The sequence below is a fragment of the Xiphophorus hellerii genome, chromosome 20 (genome assembly GCF_003331165.1).
Source record: "Xiphophorus hellerii strain 12219 chromosome 20, Xiphophorus_hellerii-4.1, whole genome shotgun sequence".
Classification (NCBI taxonomy): Eukaryota; Metazoa; Chordata; class Actinopteri; order Cyprinodontiformes; family Poeciliidae; genus Xiphophorus; species Xiphophorus hellerii.
The window spans coordinates 20,361,434-20,378,233 of NC_045691.1; the positions used below are offsets into that span (position 1 = coordinate 20,361,434).

General features: G+C 39.6%; 2 protein-coding genes and 1 long non-coding RNA gene across 8 annotated transcripts in view; 1 reads left to right on the forward strand and 2 right to left on the reverse strand.

The window, feature by feature from the left end:
* LOC116710063 (retinoic acid receptor gamma-A) overlaps nucleotides 1-5,960 on the forward strand; it is a 50,443-nt gene extending 44,483 nt beyond the window's left edge. For both annotated transcript variants that reach the window (XM_032548864.1, XM_032548865.1), the window contains 6 exons: nucleotides 412-553; nucleotides 763-926; nucleotides 1,058-1,234; nucleotides 1,395-1,599; nucleotides 1,716-1,874; nucleotides 2,892-5,960. In XM_032548864.1, the coding sequence (XP_032404755.1) occupies nucleotides 412-553; nucleotides 763-926; nucleotides 1,058-1,234; nucleotides 1,395-1,599; nucleotides 1,716-1,874; nucleotides 2,892-3,202 (1,158 nt within the window). In that variant the 3' untranslated portion in view covers nucleotides 3,203-5,960. The remainder of the gene's footprint in view (nucleotides 1-411; nucleotides 554-762; nucleotides 927-1,057; nucleotides 1,235-1,394; nucleotides 1,600-1,715; nucleotides 1,875-2,891) is intronic.
* Nucleotides 3,905-6,661, reverse strand: LOC116710064 (uncharacterized). The gene is made up of 2 exons (XR_004337032.1): nucleotides 5,400-6,661; nucleotides 3,905-5,347 (listed from the first exon to the last, which is right to left on the reverse strand). It is a non-coding gene; the product is annotated as an uncharacterized LOC116710064 (long non-coding RNA).
* A 336-nt stretch (nucleotides 6,662-6,997) lies between these two features.
* LOC116710062 (calcium-binding and coiled-coil domain-containing protein 1-like) lies at nucleotides 6,998-16,746 on the reverse strand. 5 transcript variants are annotated; one of them, XM_032548863.1, is made up of 14 exons: nucleotides 16,529-16,746; nucleotides 15,801-15,950; nucleotides 15,588-15,690; nucleotides 14,220-14,425; nucleotides 13,884-14,096; nucleotides 12,743-12,831; nucleotides 12,598-12,667; nucleotides 11,741-11,995; nucleotides 11,534-11,647; nucleotides 11,191-11,286; nucleotides 10,264-10,351; nucleotides 10,033-10,184; nucleotides 9,042-9,124; nucleotides 6,998-7,736 (listed from the first exon to the last, which is right to left on the reverse strand). In XM_032548863.1, exons 2-14 carry the CDS (start codon nucleotides 15,930-15,932, stop codon nucleotides 7,709-7,711), a joined length of 1,629 nt encoding a protein of 542 aa, XP_032404754.1. In that variant the 5' UTR covers nucleotides 15,933-15,950; nucleotides 16,529-16,746; the 3' UTR covers nucleotides 6,998-7,708. The 5 variants fall into 5 exon arrangements, with proteins under 5 accessions (XP_032404754.1, XP_032404750.1, XP_032404749.1 ...); XM_032548859.1 differs by having other exon boundaries at nucleotides 12,743-12,891; nucleotides 15,801-15,947; nucleotides 16,529-16,743; XM_032548858.1 differs by having other exon boundaries at nucleotides 12,743-12,891; nucleotides 16,529-16,742.
* Between the last annotated feature and the right edge of the window lie 54 nt (nucleotides 16,747-16,800).

Sequence of the window (16,800 nt, forward strand, 5' to 3'; positions counted from 1 at the left end):
CATTTAGAGATTGATCTTCACAAACACAGATGTTTGATCCAGTTTCAAGGTAGAATGGGCAAAAATGTTTGTCTCTAAAAGCAGGAAGAGACGTAAACCAAAAGTTGTTGATGATTTAACAAAGTATGGCCAAATAAAAATGCACACCACACTTTTCAGGTTTGTAATATTTACTTCATCTTCAGAATTGCAGACTTTGTGTCAGTCTATCGTGTTAAAATTGGTAAAATACATTGAGGTTGCAACATGACAAAATCTGAAGGGGTACCAATACTTTGAAAGACACTGTAATTAGATTATATTCTACCTTTATGTTAGCTAAAGTGGAAACATTTTGAGAGCTGTCCTGTCTCTGTCTGTTCTGGAACCTTAGAACAAGGAAATAAATCAGAGTCTTTTCTGCTTTTTTAGGGATTTTTCCGCCGGAGCATCCAGAAGAACATGGTGTACACCTGCCACCGAGACAAGAACTGTCAGATTAACAAAGTGACCCGGAACCGCTGCCAATACTGTCGTTTGCAGAAGTGCTTTGAGGTCGGCATGTCCAAAGAAGGTCTGTGGGCTGGAAAACAACTCGTCCTGTTAATTAATGTATATCTAACCTTTTTAAGCTGACTTAGACTTAGGTTTAATTGAAAACTTATTTTAAACTTTATTAGGAGGGCCAATAAGTGTGGAGTGGGCCTGCGAGTTGCTGCGATCACAAATTTGCGACATCATAGCCGAACATCCTGTAGTAACCGGATTTTCTTCAACCTTTAGCCGTGCGCAACGATAGGAACAAGAAGAAGAAGGACGTGAAGGAGGAGGTGGTGCTGCCCGAGAACTACGAGCTCAGCGGAGAACTGGAGGAGCTTGTGAACAAAGTCAGCAAAGCTCACCAAGAGACATTCCCGTCTCTGTGCCAGCTGGGAAAATACACCACAGTGAGTTTTTGACTTTCGCTCACGACGGAGTGTCCGCATCACTCTGCACCGACGCTAACTGCTTTCCAGGAAAGACAAACCACAGTGCCGACTCTGCGCACACAAAAAGTGTTCCTGTTTCTCTCTCCCAGAACTCCAGCGCTGACCACAGAGTGCAGCTGGACCTGGGCCTGTGGGATAAGTTCAGTGAGCTTTCCACTAAGTGCATTATAAAGATTGTGGAGTTTGCCAAGCGACTACCAGGCTTCACTACGCTCACCATCGCTGACCAGATCACCCTCCTCAAATCTGCATGCCTGGACATCCTGGTATTAGCCCTCTCCTGCTTAACCAACCCTCCACCTTCCCAAGGCTTTCTCATTCATCACACTGCTTCACTTGTTGAGACAAAGCAAATATTAGGGGTTTTTTTCAATTGTGCAGTTTTTTTCCCCTGTGTTCTGTAATGTTTTTCCTTCCCTTGTGCAGATGCTGAGGATATGCACCCGCTACACTCCAGAGCAGGACACAATGACGTTCTCAGACGGCCTGACTCTCAACAGAACCCAGATGCACAACGCCGGCTTTGGGCCGCTCACAGACCTGGTGTTTGCCTTCGCCGGTCAGCTCCTGCCTCTGGAGATGGACGACACAGAGACGGGGCTCCTAAGTGCAATCTGTCTCATTTGTGGAGGTAAAAGTTAATGAGCCGGCTGGTTCACTGAATCTATAAAGTGTCTCATTTTTGCTTTTTGTCTTCTTGTCAGCTGTTCATGAGGTTAATATTGTTTCCTCTTTGCCCCTCACCAGACCGCATGGACTTGGAAGAGCCGGAGAAGGTCGACAAACTCCAGGAGCCGCTGCTGGAGGCTCTAAAGATCTACACTCGCCGCAGACGCCCGAACAAACCTCACATGTTCCCTCGCATGCTGATGAAAGTCACAGACCTGCGAGGAATCAGCACCAAAGGTTAGGGTGTTTTCTTTTTTCATTATAAAACTTGAGTAAATCAAAACGTAAGTCTTCCGCTCCCAGTTGTAATCTTAAAGAGGACATATTATGAAAAATCCCTATTTTGTATGTTTTCATACTTCCATTTGGGTTTCTACGGCTTCTAAAAGCAGCAAAAAGTAGCAACCCCAGCGAAGCCCAGCCTGTCACCTAGCAACCCAAGCTGAGTTTGGTCATCTGGTTTTACTGCTGTACAATGGCTGCTGGAAAAGACAAAGGTTTCGTAGTTGACTTACCATCCAGAAACCACTTGTTTCATTCTTGTTGGTTGTGCAGGAAGCTCCACGTCTGCTTTTCAAAGATGTGCGGTTGTATAATTGCACATCTGTTTATAGGCATTTTCATGTACGAGTGTAAACGTTGAGTTGGGGGCGTGGCCAGCAGCAGCTTATTTTGATTTAAAGTAACAAGATGCCCTGAGACATCTCATTCTGAAAGGAGCTCAAAATAGGCAGAACTAACTAGACAATCTCATTAACTAAAAATTTTGTCCAAGAAATGTAATGAACACGTTTTGTATATTTCATAGACCTATCCTAACCTATTCAAGGAAATATAATAGGTCACTTTTACAAGGTTTTGCTATATTGTATCACTTAATATGTACACGGAAGATGTCTGCACAGTTTTGTCACTCATGGTTGGGACTGCAAAGTAACTAAAATGGATCGTTTGCAGTCTTTCCTTAACATATGCAAGTTAAGCAGTGCTCTGCATTCAGCTCCATCCGCCTTCTCCATCAACTCTTTTCAGATTCCCACTCCCACTGAATGCAAATGCATGCCACACTTTTCAGGTGTTTTTGTAAGCAACTTCGTTCAGCTTTACTCTGTGTAAAATGTCTAAAAATCTGAATAAAATTAAAGTTTGTACATTTGCAAAGCACCGTGTGCAATCTGCACAGCTTAGGTCCACTTGTTTCCTCTGAAAGGAGAACAATTTGTTTTGACGTTGAGCCTCTCTGCTCGCCCGCAGGTGCAGAGCGAGCCATCACCCTCAAGACGGAGATCCCGGGCCCCATGCCGCCTCTGATCAGGGAGATGCTGGAGAACCCGGACGCCTTCGAGGACAGCAGCGACTCCAGCGACAGCGCCTCGGCCCCTCCACCGGCCATCCAGGCCATCAAGCAGGAGGAGAAGTCCACGTACGAGTCGGCCTTCGAAGAGGAGGAGGAGGAGGAAGAGGACGACTACTGGGACGAGGAGAGGGAGTGGGGGGCGGACAGCGACGGCGAGCCGTGGGGGGAGGCGGCACAGAAGAAGGCCGTGGCGGGAAAGACGCAGTGAGAGAGGAAGGCTGCTTCCTGTCTGAGAGACCGCTGAGCCGCACAGAGCAACACCTCCTCACAGATTTAGGCTCGTTAATGACATTATGATAAACTGTACATACTGACTTCAAGGAAACTGTTTTCAATTCAGAATAGGAAGCAACTAAACAAAGAGAAAAAGCACTACATTTCAGTGGATGAATGAGGGCACCATTAAAATATCGACGTGACTTTGCAAAAATGTTTCTGAGTTCAACACGGAGCAGCAAGGATTGCTGGGAGGAAGAAAAGGAGCTCCTCTTCTGTCTCTTAAGGGCTATGCTCTGTATAAAATGGTTGATTGCAGCAGCTGAGCTCTACATGGTGTTCATGTGCCACGAATGTCTTCTCAGAGTTACTTCTCAGAGATTATGCAACTTATTTTTTTCTGTGTACGTCCTTTTCCTGAGCATGTTACCTTTACGTCTGTTTGCCTCTTCTTTTGTTTGGTATATTTTTTACTCTCATTCGACTCGATGCGTGTGAAGTTTGAACTTTAACCCTTTTCATTTCTGCTTTATTGGACAAGAGCATTTAAAAGTGTGATAGAGAGACAAGAGAGTCATGAGCAGGACTCAAACTCAGAGAAATCGCAATAAGTTTTCAGTCTTGAAATTATTTGAGAGGATGATAGGAAAGCTGGTGTTTTAACTTTGGTGCCAAATAGGAAAAAATGCAAACATATCTCTCATCCTTTTAATAAATCTATATTAATATTTCTGACCCCCCATTAAAATCTTTAAATCTTCAGAGGGGTCATCCTTCACTCTCAGGTTGATTCTGTCTCACCTTTCTGTGTAACAGTTTCTGCAAAACTAAAAATCCCAGTCACATAAAGTCAAGAAAGAACTTGTGATATTGCAAGTAAAGATATTTAAACAGATATTAAAATAAATATACTCAGGAGGGTGTGTGTGTGAGGGGGGCGAGTGCGTGTGTGTGAGGGGGGCGGGTGCGTGTGTGTGTGGGCGTGTGTGTGCCATTTTCAACAATTCAAGCTCGAAAGCGCAGATGGGATAAAGAAACAAAGATTTTAAAATAATGCCAAAAATAGTAGCTTTCCACATTTACACAAATTCCATGTTTAAAGCTACATTTATAAACTATTAAAAATAAATTTAATAGATGAAACTCTCAAAAAGATGCATTTTAAATTGAATATGCAGTATCATCGGTTTACGCTGAACACACTGGATGCATGCAGAGCCGGTCCAAAGTTGTCCAAAGCGGGCTTTGATCTGGAGAGCCATCACTGACCCGCTTAAACTTAGGATGTTTTAAATCTATAAATTAATAAACTAATAAAGCTACTTTTTAAATGTAAAGGGCTTTCGTTTTAAATTTGATGTCCAGAAGCCTTTAGAGAAAATTTAAAAGCAGGTTGATTGTTGATAAATATGTCATTTTGAAATCAACTCAGAATTGGGAAAGTCAACAGTTTTGGGTTGTTTATCTAAAATATTTTAAAAGTCACAGATATAAAATATCTATTAGTACTTCTGACAATTTGTATCTAAGTAAACCGGTATCGTACACAATGTTGTACAAACTATCATGTTACTTTAGTGTTTAATGTATAAAATAGAGAAAATGCATTGTATTAATAGTAGTTAGCTGATCCCACAGATCAGATTGTGACTGGAGCGTGTTCAACTTCGGGGTCAAATCGTTCCAAAGTTTGACATCAGAGACGAATTAAATGTCCCATGAGTTTGCCTATACCTTGGGCCGGCTCTGGTTACAAGTTAGAAAACATTACTGAAGAAGTTATTTAGACTTAAAAGCCTCATCTCAAAGATGAATTAATTGGAACGATTGTTAATTGATCAAAAATGATCATCCAGCATCAGCAGTAAACGGGTGTCCTCCTGAAGCACCAGGTGATATTTTAGTGAGATAAAATATTACAGTTCTTTGCTAACAGAATAAAAACTGATCAAATGAAAGACTTGTGTTGAGTACCAAAAGGACTGAAGTCTTCCATATTAAAAACAAAGTATTTAGAATCAGATTAAAAGCCATCAAAAAGGCAAAACTAAAGTTGTCAGGATTTTCACTAAGCTGTATTTGTTCTTGTTGGATCTAAACGTTTCTCACTCACTCACACGCCCACACACACCCACACCTACCCACACACACACACACACACGCACACACACCCCCACATACCCACACACACACACACACACACATTGTAACATAGTAATTGCATAGCACCAGCCAAAATTACACTTCTTATGATCTCTTCAGATCATATAATGCTTATTAATTTCAAAGTAAATGCTTTGTTTCTGATGTTATTAATTATCTTGAATTTGAGCCGGTGCAATAAATTAACCACAGAGGTTGTTGCCAAACTCTCAAGCCAGCAATATGATAAGCATAGATATGTAACAATACAAGACCAAAGACAGATAAGTCACTTTGTGTTGGGCAAGATTTTACTTTTTGTTTTTTTAAATAATGAAGCTGGATAAATCTCATCTCTCTAACATTTTGTTGTTGCTGATAAATGTCTTTAATATTTTATTCCAGGCATGTTGTGTTCAGGGAGCGACATTCATCTTGTGTCTTCTTATATCTGAGAAACCAAATTAGCTTTGATGTCTCTGACTATTGCACACAGCTACAAACAAATTCAAAAACTGTGTTGAAATGCTCCGGTTACATTTCTACGAGAGGCTGAAACTATGTTTGCTTTTTTTATGCTTACTATTAAATGTTTTATGTTTCTTGTATTTTGATAAAAGCATTTTTTTTGTTCTCAGACATTATAGTGTCTAGTTGTCTCAACTTTTTTAATTTTTTTTTTTCCCAACAAACATTTACAGACATGGACGCATTTGTGGGAACCACTGGAAAAGATGCTTAAAAATTGATTTCATTTTATTTACATTTATTGCAGTAACATAATCTTGCCCTAAAATAATAATTTGAGGACATTTTTACGGGGGTTAAAAATTGCTGCTTGTATCTAGTTGTTGATTTCTATTAATTCAATTAAAATAAACAAATGGGTTATTTGGGGACACTGATTCAAAACATAATTAACAGAAATTATTCAACTTTCTTCCATGTCCATCTCAGTCTCCAGACCTGAATCCTTTAGAAAAGCTGAAAAGAAGAAAGCGAAACACAGGAACCAGGACTATGGACTAAAGCAGAGGTCAGCAATCTGCGGCTCCAGACCCACAAGTGGCTCCTAAGAGCCTCCATAGTGGCTCTAACTAAGCCACTTCAGCCGAAAAATCAAAAAAAGGAGCAATTTTTACAAAATACAGATAATTAAGGTTAGTTGCTTTTACAGTTTTTCAAAAAGAACAATTAAAAAAAAAATAAAGCTAAGTTCATTGTTTTTACAGTTTTTTATGCTATATGAGCTATTTGAAAAAAAATGAAGCTAATTAAAGTTAACTGTTTTTGCAGTACTTCTAAAACAGGGCTTTTAAGAAAATAAAGCTAATTAAATGTCACTGTTTTTACAGTTTTTTATAACGATGTATTTTAATAAAATAAAGGTAATTAAAGTTAACTGTTTTTGCAGTACTTCAAAAAGAGCAGTTTTTAAACAATGTTGCTAATTAAGTTTAATTGTTTTTGCCATTTTCTTTCAAAAAGAGGAATTTTTTAACAATAAGCTTATTAACTGTTAACTGTTTTTACAGTTTTTAGGTAATTTTTATACAGTATTTCTATAAAATGAAAAGTAAATGTGCCAGCCTGGCCAAATGTTATAAGTGATGTTCTCTCTGTAAATTGAGTTCACCACAAAGGAGGCGATATATGTGTTTTTAATGATTTTGGTAAAAAGATAAATATATATACTTTACATGATTTTTCATACTAGCTTTAACTCCAGTCAAGTGAAGACCTCCATCATGCAGATGTCTGTGTATCATTTTAAAGATCGGGATCTTTTTTCCTGTCAGTATCATGTCAACAAAGCACAGAAACCGAACAACACTTGCTAGCATTTTACTGAGAACCCTGAACGCAGTTTCCCAACTCTGCGGCGCTGCAGACAGGCATTCACGTTCCTCCAGCCTGACTCGGTGCTTGAAAAGCTGAAACAGACCATTTCACACTTGGCCGTGATCGCACGCCCACACATTTGACACGGTTTTAGGAGTCATGCTCTCATGCAAAAACCCTGGGGCCAAAATAGCACCAGAACAACACGTAGAGTATGACAGTCAGGCCAACAGCATATTTCTCACAACATTTGCCACATATTCACATTACAACAAGGTTAAGGGCTGGAACACAAAGGACTGAATTACAAGTACTAAAATCCATGTAACCTGAGTCGAGGTTCGCAAATAACACGAGAAATATTTCCTATAACATGATTGACCACTCAGGAAAAAAATAAAAAATTAAAGTGCATTTTCACAAATATAAGAAACAAATGCTAACTAAATGCTCTTTGTTTAGTTTGGATTCAAATAAACATTAGTGGCACCAAAGCTGCTTGCTCCTTGTTCTGTTACCACATTGGGGAGTCAGCCAGCTCACTGCAGAGAAAACAGATGAAAGTTTCACAGAACATGCAATCAAACAATATCGTAATAGAGAACAAACTTTTATGTTTGCAGCTGATTTTAAACGAATCACTATTTTAATTTGTGGTACACCTCCGTCACCGTGGGCAGCAGCTTCACAACAATTTGGGGCTTTCGATGATTTAGTTGGAGCGTTTTTCCTAAATACAAACACAGTTATTTAGAGCTTGTGTTATTTTTAATGTGTACTTAATGTCTCTGACGACTCACTGGTGAAATGTTCCTTGGAAGGAAAATCGACTGCACAGTTTTTCCATTCTGACTGGAATGTAGCAACTCTTGTCATTAGAAATGGTGCAGCTCATTGTGCCTGCTTGGTTTCCAGGCATGGACTTGGCTTTTAAACACAGCCCAGCACATTTCTAAGCATCATAAATCAGGGATCAGATCAGTTAACCTGTTTAACCCATTAAAAGTCCAGTTTAAGACCATTGTCCTGTTGGAAAACCCAACATGTCCACGTTTCAGCCCTCTAGTTGAAGGTTTTAGCAGAAGTTTAGTTTATAGGTAGTTCTCATTCATTATTCCTTCATCTTTGTGAAGTGCATAAGTATTAGAAAAACAAACCCTCAGCATGATGCTCCCACCACCATGTCTGACAATTGTATTTCCCAGGCGCATGGTGATATTTTCTAGCACAATCAAGTAACTATGTTACCTTCAGTTTTTATAAAAATGCTGCATATGTCGACTTCGAACTTGATGCATTGAAATTGGGCCTCTGTCTGTTTAAGAAATTCCTACTTTTTCCGACACTCCACCTTCAGCGCGTCATCATAACTCCACATGCATAAGAGAACCAAAGCAACACTCCAGGTCTGTTTTAGATGAAGAAATAACATTATAACGTGACATGTAGCTCAAAAAGGTTGATTTTACTAAATCCTCCTGTTAAATATCCAGGAATAAATATGGTGGAAGATTACTGATGACTACAAAAAGCATGCAGTTCTGGTGCAAAGTGGGCTGTGTTCATATATTTGACTCTGTGTTAATAATTAAAACTTGTGCTGCCATTTCTTGTTTTTTTTGTTTTTTTAAATCATTCGAGTTATATGCATCATTTGATCTTAAAAAAGAGTGGTTCAAACAAATCAAAAGCCGCAGATTAAATATGACATATATAATCCCGATGGAGGGATGAAAAGTTCTCATCAGCACGATGTACATTTCCACTCTGACGTGTTTCAGCGACGCAGCCTCTCAGAAAAGATTGTGTAAGAGAGGATATCCGGAGCAATGCTGGACTGTTCTCACCTCAGGACGGGGTTGACGAGTTCAGGCAGGATCAGCTGCTTCGCTTCGCCGGTTTGGGGTTTGCTGAGCTGAGATTTTTCATCCTGATTTCACAGACCAAAAAAAAAAAAAAAAACTTGAGTCAGAGCCTGGGATGCCGACCAGTATTTCCAGGGTTGGATTTACCAGCTTCCAGGGAAATATGACTTTTATGTGCTACATTGAAAACTAAAAATGATTTCTGCATGTCAAACACAGGAGGATGTGGCTCATTGCAAATTTTTGAAGTGATTTCTCATTATAATTTAACGTGCTACTTTCTAATTTAACATAGCAGCCAGCTGTGCTGCGGCATATAAAGGAAAAACATAAACATTTTCATTATTAGGTATGCTATTTTTATTTCTCTCCTCCTCTTCAACAGTACTGCAAGATAATAAAATTATTGGTGACATTCCAACAATATGATGTTCTTTTCTGAAGCTTGGAGTTTGTTTAGTTAACTTGCTACAGCATAAAACAACACAAGGGGGGTGGCAGCCTTGGCAGTAAAAACAAAATAATCCAAACACATAAAGTAGCATTTACCTTGCATGATTACTAAATTAAAAATGTAATCTCCTTTCAGTTAGAAAATAAACATGTCTCAATTGTAAATATGTCTCTTCTGTGCTCAGTGGCAATTACATGATTTACATTTGAATATTAACAGGCTAGTTATTGAGGTGATCTTTGGTTATTTTATAATTTTTCTTATTACACAGTGTTTGCTTTCGTCTAATTTATTCACTTCATCCCTGCAGACAGATTGTCTTGCCCCGGCCTGTTTCTGAAGCAGGCAGAAACCCGGATGTTCAACAATGAAACTGGAGCAAACACTCATGACACAGCAGAGCTGCAGGAATCCCTTGAGACAACAATCAAATATTTACCCACTCAGAGTGGGTCAATCCCTAAAGCAGGCGCTGTTAATGGTTGTTTGGTTTAGGGCTGAGCAGGCGGGCGGGCGTACCTGTGAGTCAACGGGCGACTCGTCACCCTCGCTTTGGCTGAGAGTCTCAGCTGGGATCTCAGAGGTGGAGCTTTCCTCCGGGCAGGAAGATGAAGAAGCAGATCTGGCTGATGGAGCGAAATCCCCTTTCTCAGATGAAGAACCTGGAGCAGTTTCATAATATTCCTTATTTTAAGCCTCCTTAGAATAAAGTTACCGGTCCGGCTCATGGAAATCCTTTTCCATACTTACAGATACATTTAACTTCTGTGATGTTTGGGTTTGCTTCTTCCCCGATGCCCAGCTTCACCTCCAGCTGCCGAATGCAAGTCACCAAATCCTGGAAGGTTTCAGTCATACAGATTATCACAGTAAGACAATAAAGATTAGAATAATATCTCTGAAAAAACACACACAACAAAAACAGCATGCAGAACATTTCGCAAACTTCTGAAATAATTCTGTTTTATTCTTTATTATTTTATTTTTTTGTGACATTTTACATGTTTGAAATAAATGAAGAATTGATTTCATTTCAATTGAAAGGCAAATAGTGCTAAACTCTTGCTTAGCTCTAGTTCACGTTTATAACTCCAGGTTAAGAGAGATTTGGTTTTAGACAACTATTTTAACTCAGACATTCAACTCAGTTAAAAGTAATTAAAAAGTGCAAACTGGAATATGTGTGCAGTAAGTTTACCTACTTTAACACGTGACACAATATAGCTAATTTATTTATTTCAAATTAAAAACAGGCTCATTCTGCCCAAACTGTATGAATCTAAACGTTTGATGATCATATTTCATGTTTGACAGTAAATTACTATCTGTGATTTGTGATTATAGATTATATGTTTATGTCAGGTTTCTACTTTGAAAATCTAACACTGTGAATCAGATGAACACCTGGACTTAAAGCACAAATTGGTAACATTTTAGTTGTAAAAAAGATGTATTTATTTACTAAACTGAAAATAATTTTATTTACTAAAAGTGACATATTTAGCTACACAGTCTACATGCTGGGCATCAGATAAGCAGAAGATGAACTTCCTCTGGAGATGAAGCTGGGCATCGGGGAATCATGTTTCACTATGATTTTTAGAATAATGCATTCAAGCAAAACGATGACAATGAAAGAAGTTTTACAATGAACCCTGAGTGGCGTTGAAGCCTTGCCTGCTTGTGCAGTAGCTCCTGCTCTCTGAGTTTCTGGACCTTCCTCAGAGCGGCCTTCAGCTCCTGCAGCTCTCGCTTGGCGTCGCTCAGCAGCACCTGCAGGGGGAACAGCGACCTCACACCCTGTGACATCTGACATGGCCCGCCTCCTGGCCCGCTGATCACATGTCGGGAACTGTTTGCTCTGGTTGCCAGCGTGCGTGTAAGAAAAGAACTGCGCCGAACTCTGGAATGCTTCTCCGAAACACATTCTGAGCAACCGAGCAACTATGTGCGACGCCCATCAAGTTTTGTGCTGATGGTGTGTTGATGCTTTGACTTTTGTTGTGTTTTGGTAGCTCACTTCTTCTCTCCCGAGCTCTGCCTCCAGGTTGTCTCGTTCAGTCCTCTCCTCCTGGAGCCATTCCTCCTTCCTCTGCAGCTCACAGCTCAGATCCTGGACTTTCTTCTTGGCAATCTGCACAAAAATTGATAAAAATAGGATTGAGAATAAGTTTGGTTCCACATATGTCTCACACATGCCCTGCACCACGTCCTGCTGGATCTTCACCTCTGCTGCATGCTTGTAAGCCTCTCTCTCCAGGGCCCAGGTGGCCCGCTCCTCCCTGAGGGCCAGGTCCTGGTCTGATAGCTGCAGGGTGAACTGCGCCACCTGGAGGCGGACTTGGTGCAGCTCAGCGTGGGTGTGGTTGCGCTGGGTGCTCAGGTCTCGCAGCTCGTTGCGCAGGCCTTCGGCCACATGGTCGCTGGCTTCCAGCTGCTCCTGCAGGCTGTGCAGCTCTGCAGCCGAGGCCTCCACTTCCACCTGGTGAAGAGATGAAGACTCACTGAAATAATCAGAGGTACAGAGGGTGGGTAGAGCACCCAAAAACTGTGCACAAGTAAGAGTAGCTTCAACAAATTTTTACTCAAGTAACCGTCCAAGAAATTACTCAAAAGTAAAAAGTATTAAATACTGAGTAACTGATCAAAACATCAGGTTTGGGGATCATCAAATGGACAAAAATTGACAGTTATGTGGAAAATTTGGTATTTTAAAAACCAAAATGAAAATCATTTATATAAATAACATAATTACAAAATAATTGTAATTATGTTATAAATAACAAAAATAACAAAATCAGGCAAATGAAAAATTTCCAAATTAATTAGTTTCAATATAAAACTTATGAAACTTTAACAGAAATTGCAGATATGTGTGTGGGCGTGTGTGTGTGTGTGTGTGTATCTGGTGAATTTTTTGTTAAAGCAAGTTTTTTCTTCATTCAGTTTTTCTCACAGTGTATCCAGAGGTTTTACTCAAGTAAGAGTAGCGATACTTCATAATGAAATTACTGAAGTAAAAGAAAAATGTAACTTGTTGTTTTCACAAAGCTTTGTGACCAAGCTACCATCAGAGTTTCATACCTGCAGGGATTTCCTTTTTTCCTCATCATGTTTTATCTGGAAGGACATTTTCTTCACTCTCTCCTTCAACCTGTGAAAACAAAGATAAAGTTAGCTTTAGTTGCAATTAATGAGATGCAGTCACATAAATATTTCAGACTCTTACCTTTGCAGCTCCATGTTTGCTTGCTCTTCTCTGTCAGCCAGAACCTTCACCTCATCCCTCAGGTCTTGGACTTGCTGCTGGTTCTCGCCCTTTTCAGCCACAAGTTTTCTCAGGTCAGAGCTCTGAATTTCCTGACTGTACTTTACATCCTTTCAGCATAAGACACGATTGATTACAATGTTTTAGAAAATATCACTTGGAAACCTTTTGTAACATTAAAGCTGCAAGCTTCGGATGAAAAGAGTTTTCCAAAAACTGAGGAGTGCGAGGAAATTCAAGCATGGTTTCCAAATTTCCTTTACAAGAAGAAGTTATTTTTTAGACTCAAAGCTAAGTCTTAGGGGCAATATAGATACCAAATCTGGACCTAAAGAGACTGAGACTTTCTGTGCTTGATATTAGTCAGACCAGACCTGAAATTTAATTTAAAATTTCACCACAGATTTCAACTCTTTTTTTTTTTTTTTTTTAGATTCCAGCTGGGTTTTTAAGCCGCTCTGTCTCTTTTAAAAGAATCATATCCTCAGCAAGACGCTGCCATGGCCGCGTTTTGTGTGATGGTATGTTCAAGACGATGCAAAATATTAGTTTTCAACATCACGAAGCATTTTGCATGTAGAGTAAAAAAAAAGAAAAAGAAAAATCAATGTTAGTCTGATTTAAACAAAGCAAATTCTTCCACTTGGTTATTTTTGTTTCTTGCAGGTTTGTGGAGAAATAAAATTGGGACTTCTCATATTTGTTTGTATTTTGCTGGTCATCCATAAAAGTCAGCAGACTGACAGTCCTTGTAGAATCAGCTGAGCTGCTCTCTGCAGCTCCTCCAGAGACATCGTTAGTTTATTGAAGTCTTTTCTCTCTACTGTTTCAGTTCCTGCTGTACTCCACTTTTTAAAATATCTGCTAATATACTGAACATTTCCTTCCACTTGGCAATTATGGACAACTTTGTCTTGATCTATCACATTTAATCTCAATGAAATACATTTAAGTTTGTGGTTGTAATGTGACAAAATGTGGAAATGTAAATGGGGTTGGGGGTATCTCTGTGTTCATGACAGTTTTGCTGTGGGATTTATGTTCAGTGTGTTTTAGTTTGTGGATAAAAATGAATGTGATTCGGTGTCCAAGCCCTTCTTACCGTGTGTTTTTCTTCCAGCCTCTTCAGCATCTCACAGCTCTGCCTCAGGTTGTCTCTGAGCTCAGTGATCTCCTCCTTCATTGCCTGCTTCTCCGTCTCCCACTCCAGCCTTGCTCTTTTGCTGGTTTCTTTTTCGGTCTCCACCTCCTTCTTGGCTTCATCCAGAGCTCGCTGCAAGCCCGCCTGTTTTTTGAGGCTCTGCTCGAGCCGACTCTGGTGACGATAAAGGCAAACATGGAAGAGTTCATTCCTTTTTACAGAAACCAGTCAGAGGATTTGCTAATTCCTCAACGTTGGTGTCTTCATCACAGTTTATCATCACAGTGAATCCCTCACCTGCAGCAGCTGCGCTCTGGGAATGACCAGCATCAGCTCCTCTTCCTCTCCACCTTCCTCATCCTGTTCTTCCTTCAGCGTCTCCAGCTCCTCCAGCGGCTTCGGGGCACAGAACGTGAACGGACGACTGCGAGCACAAACCTTTCCCACCTTATCCACATAAACAAACTGGTACTCCACAGCACTGGGGCGAGGCAAGTACGACGCTGCAGAAGAAATATAAAGCTTTACCGTTTATATTCAGGGTTATAGTTTCAAATACGATAAACCTAAACAGTAACAGGTTAATAGATAAAAAGCTCTTGAGCTGGATATTCTTAGTTGATCTCAATTCTTTGGGTTTTGTATTGGAAACTGTGGAAAAGCATTTAAAACCTGCAACAGCAAGCACTCCTGAGTCAGCTGCATATTTATAAACCTGTTCTACTTAGCTAAAATAGTTTACATATTTCTGTTAAAATGCAAAACATGATTTCAATGTTCCTTGTTTTTTTCATGCACACAAAATTCATCTTACAGTTTATGATATTAAAATGACCTCTACAAGTAGCACACTCTCAAATATATTACAACGCAGGGAAATGTGCAGAGTTTCAAAAAAGCTAACAATATTGCCTGATTCATTTTTTGGCGCTATGAGAGAAAGCATCTTCAATGCTTCACTGTACCCACATTGGCTGAATCTTTATAAAATAAATTAAATATTAAGTACAGAAGCAGTTTTTTATTGTTCTGTGTTATAGACGGATTACAGTGCCAGGAATCTGGATGTCTAAACCCTGCGACACCAAATGTATCATTTCTGAAAGATGTGTCTTTTACAATGTTAAAAACTTGCAGTAACCAGAGTAAATATATTTTAAAATATGTTATTCTCTACAAAAAAGCAAAATGCTGTTAATGTATCAATTAGGACAGAGAGAGAAGAATATTGAGAAACTACTGATTTTTTTTGTAAACAGTTGCAGTTAAGCCCCAAATCTATGCAAATTATTAATCATTTTTGTTGGAGGCAGGTGTCTTTAAAATGATAACAAAACAAAGTGAAATAAGTATCAATAAAAATCTGTCAAGGGCATGAATAGTTTTGGATTCACCTGTGGAAAAATGTTAAAAAGCTGTTGTTGACTGAATCTTCTCTTAAAGCTCATTTTTAACCCAACTTGAAGTGTTCGTTTTTACAGTCACTGTTATAATTGAGTTGTTTTTATTGCACTTTGGTCAAACTGTGTTGTTTTAAAAGTGCTTTATAAATACAGCACTGTATCCATGACTCTCTGGTGAGTCATGGATACAGATTCAGTCTGATTATATTGTTGCTGAGAGTGGTGAGACGTGCTGCAAGTAATTCATAAATTTAACTGGTACCCTGGAAAACGGCACAGTGGTCGACGCTGGTTCCCTCCGTGTAGCCCTCAGGAACCAGAGCCCATGTGTAGGTGTGATACTGTTTGACTGAAGACCAGCCCATCTACCACACAGGAGACACAGTACAACCCGTAAAACACAAATTGGGTGAAGCAGATTCTTTCCATCATTCACTCAAGGGTTAAGAATTGATGCTAACGTGGGTTATTATACCTGAAAAATCCCTATCCAGTCACTGCTGCTCCACCCATGCTCTGATGTCAGACTGTAATGGCACTCCACCCTGGTTTGGGGGAAGTACAACTGTCCCACATTTCGAAACACCACCGCCGGCTGTTTATCCATAAGTAACAGGAAGCTCTGCTGTTGAGGAAGAAAACACACATGGGTCTGGTTTGATGAGCTCCAGTTTCCCTCTGGATGAGAACAGCTGATGAAAGGTGATAGCTGAGCTCAGGAATGCAGCTGTGTGCTCATAGCAAGCAAGGAGCTCACACACACACACACACACACACACACACACGCGCACACACGCACACACACACACACGAACACACACGCACACACACTCTCTGTTGGAGTTTAGTTAAAGCAAAACCTGCAAGTCATTTTAAATACTCCAAGAGTAAACAATAGGAATAATGGAAATTATGAATCAGATTTTAGAATGAGTTATCTTAAAAGTATTTTACTTAGTCACAGTAAAAAGTAATCTAATCCTTCTAACACGAAAAGAAAAACGTTATTAAATTTGTTTGAGCAAAGTTTCAGAGGAAATATGTTTTAAAAATGTCAATTTCAATCCAAAACCCTTAAAATGATGTCACACTTGCTAAGTTTAGATCTATAAATTTAAAAAATCCATTTAAAACTCATCTTAATGCAAGTTTTTCTTTTATTTATTTAAATGTCAGATTTTGATAATGAACAATGAATCAGACCTTAATCTCTTGAGAAATGTACGCCTGCCTTCAGCTCCTCGTGAGAGATCCGATCAGTCTGGAGAAAGTGATGTGCAATTCTGTCAGGTGCAGGAGTTTCACAACATCCCCTGGACCATGTGGAGTCCAGATAAACATCTCAGATACAGAAGGGATTATGGGAGATGTAGTGAGTGCATTGCTGGGAAGGAGGCAAAGTCGCTCTAAAGACTTCAACTCCCAGAAAAGAAAACATATTCTGAGAGTGTGCTACTTGTAGTTTGGACATGTTG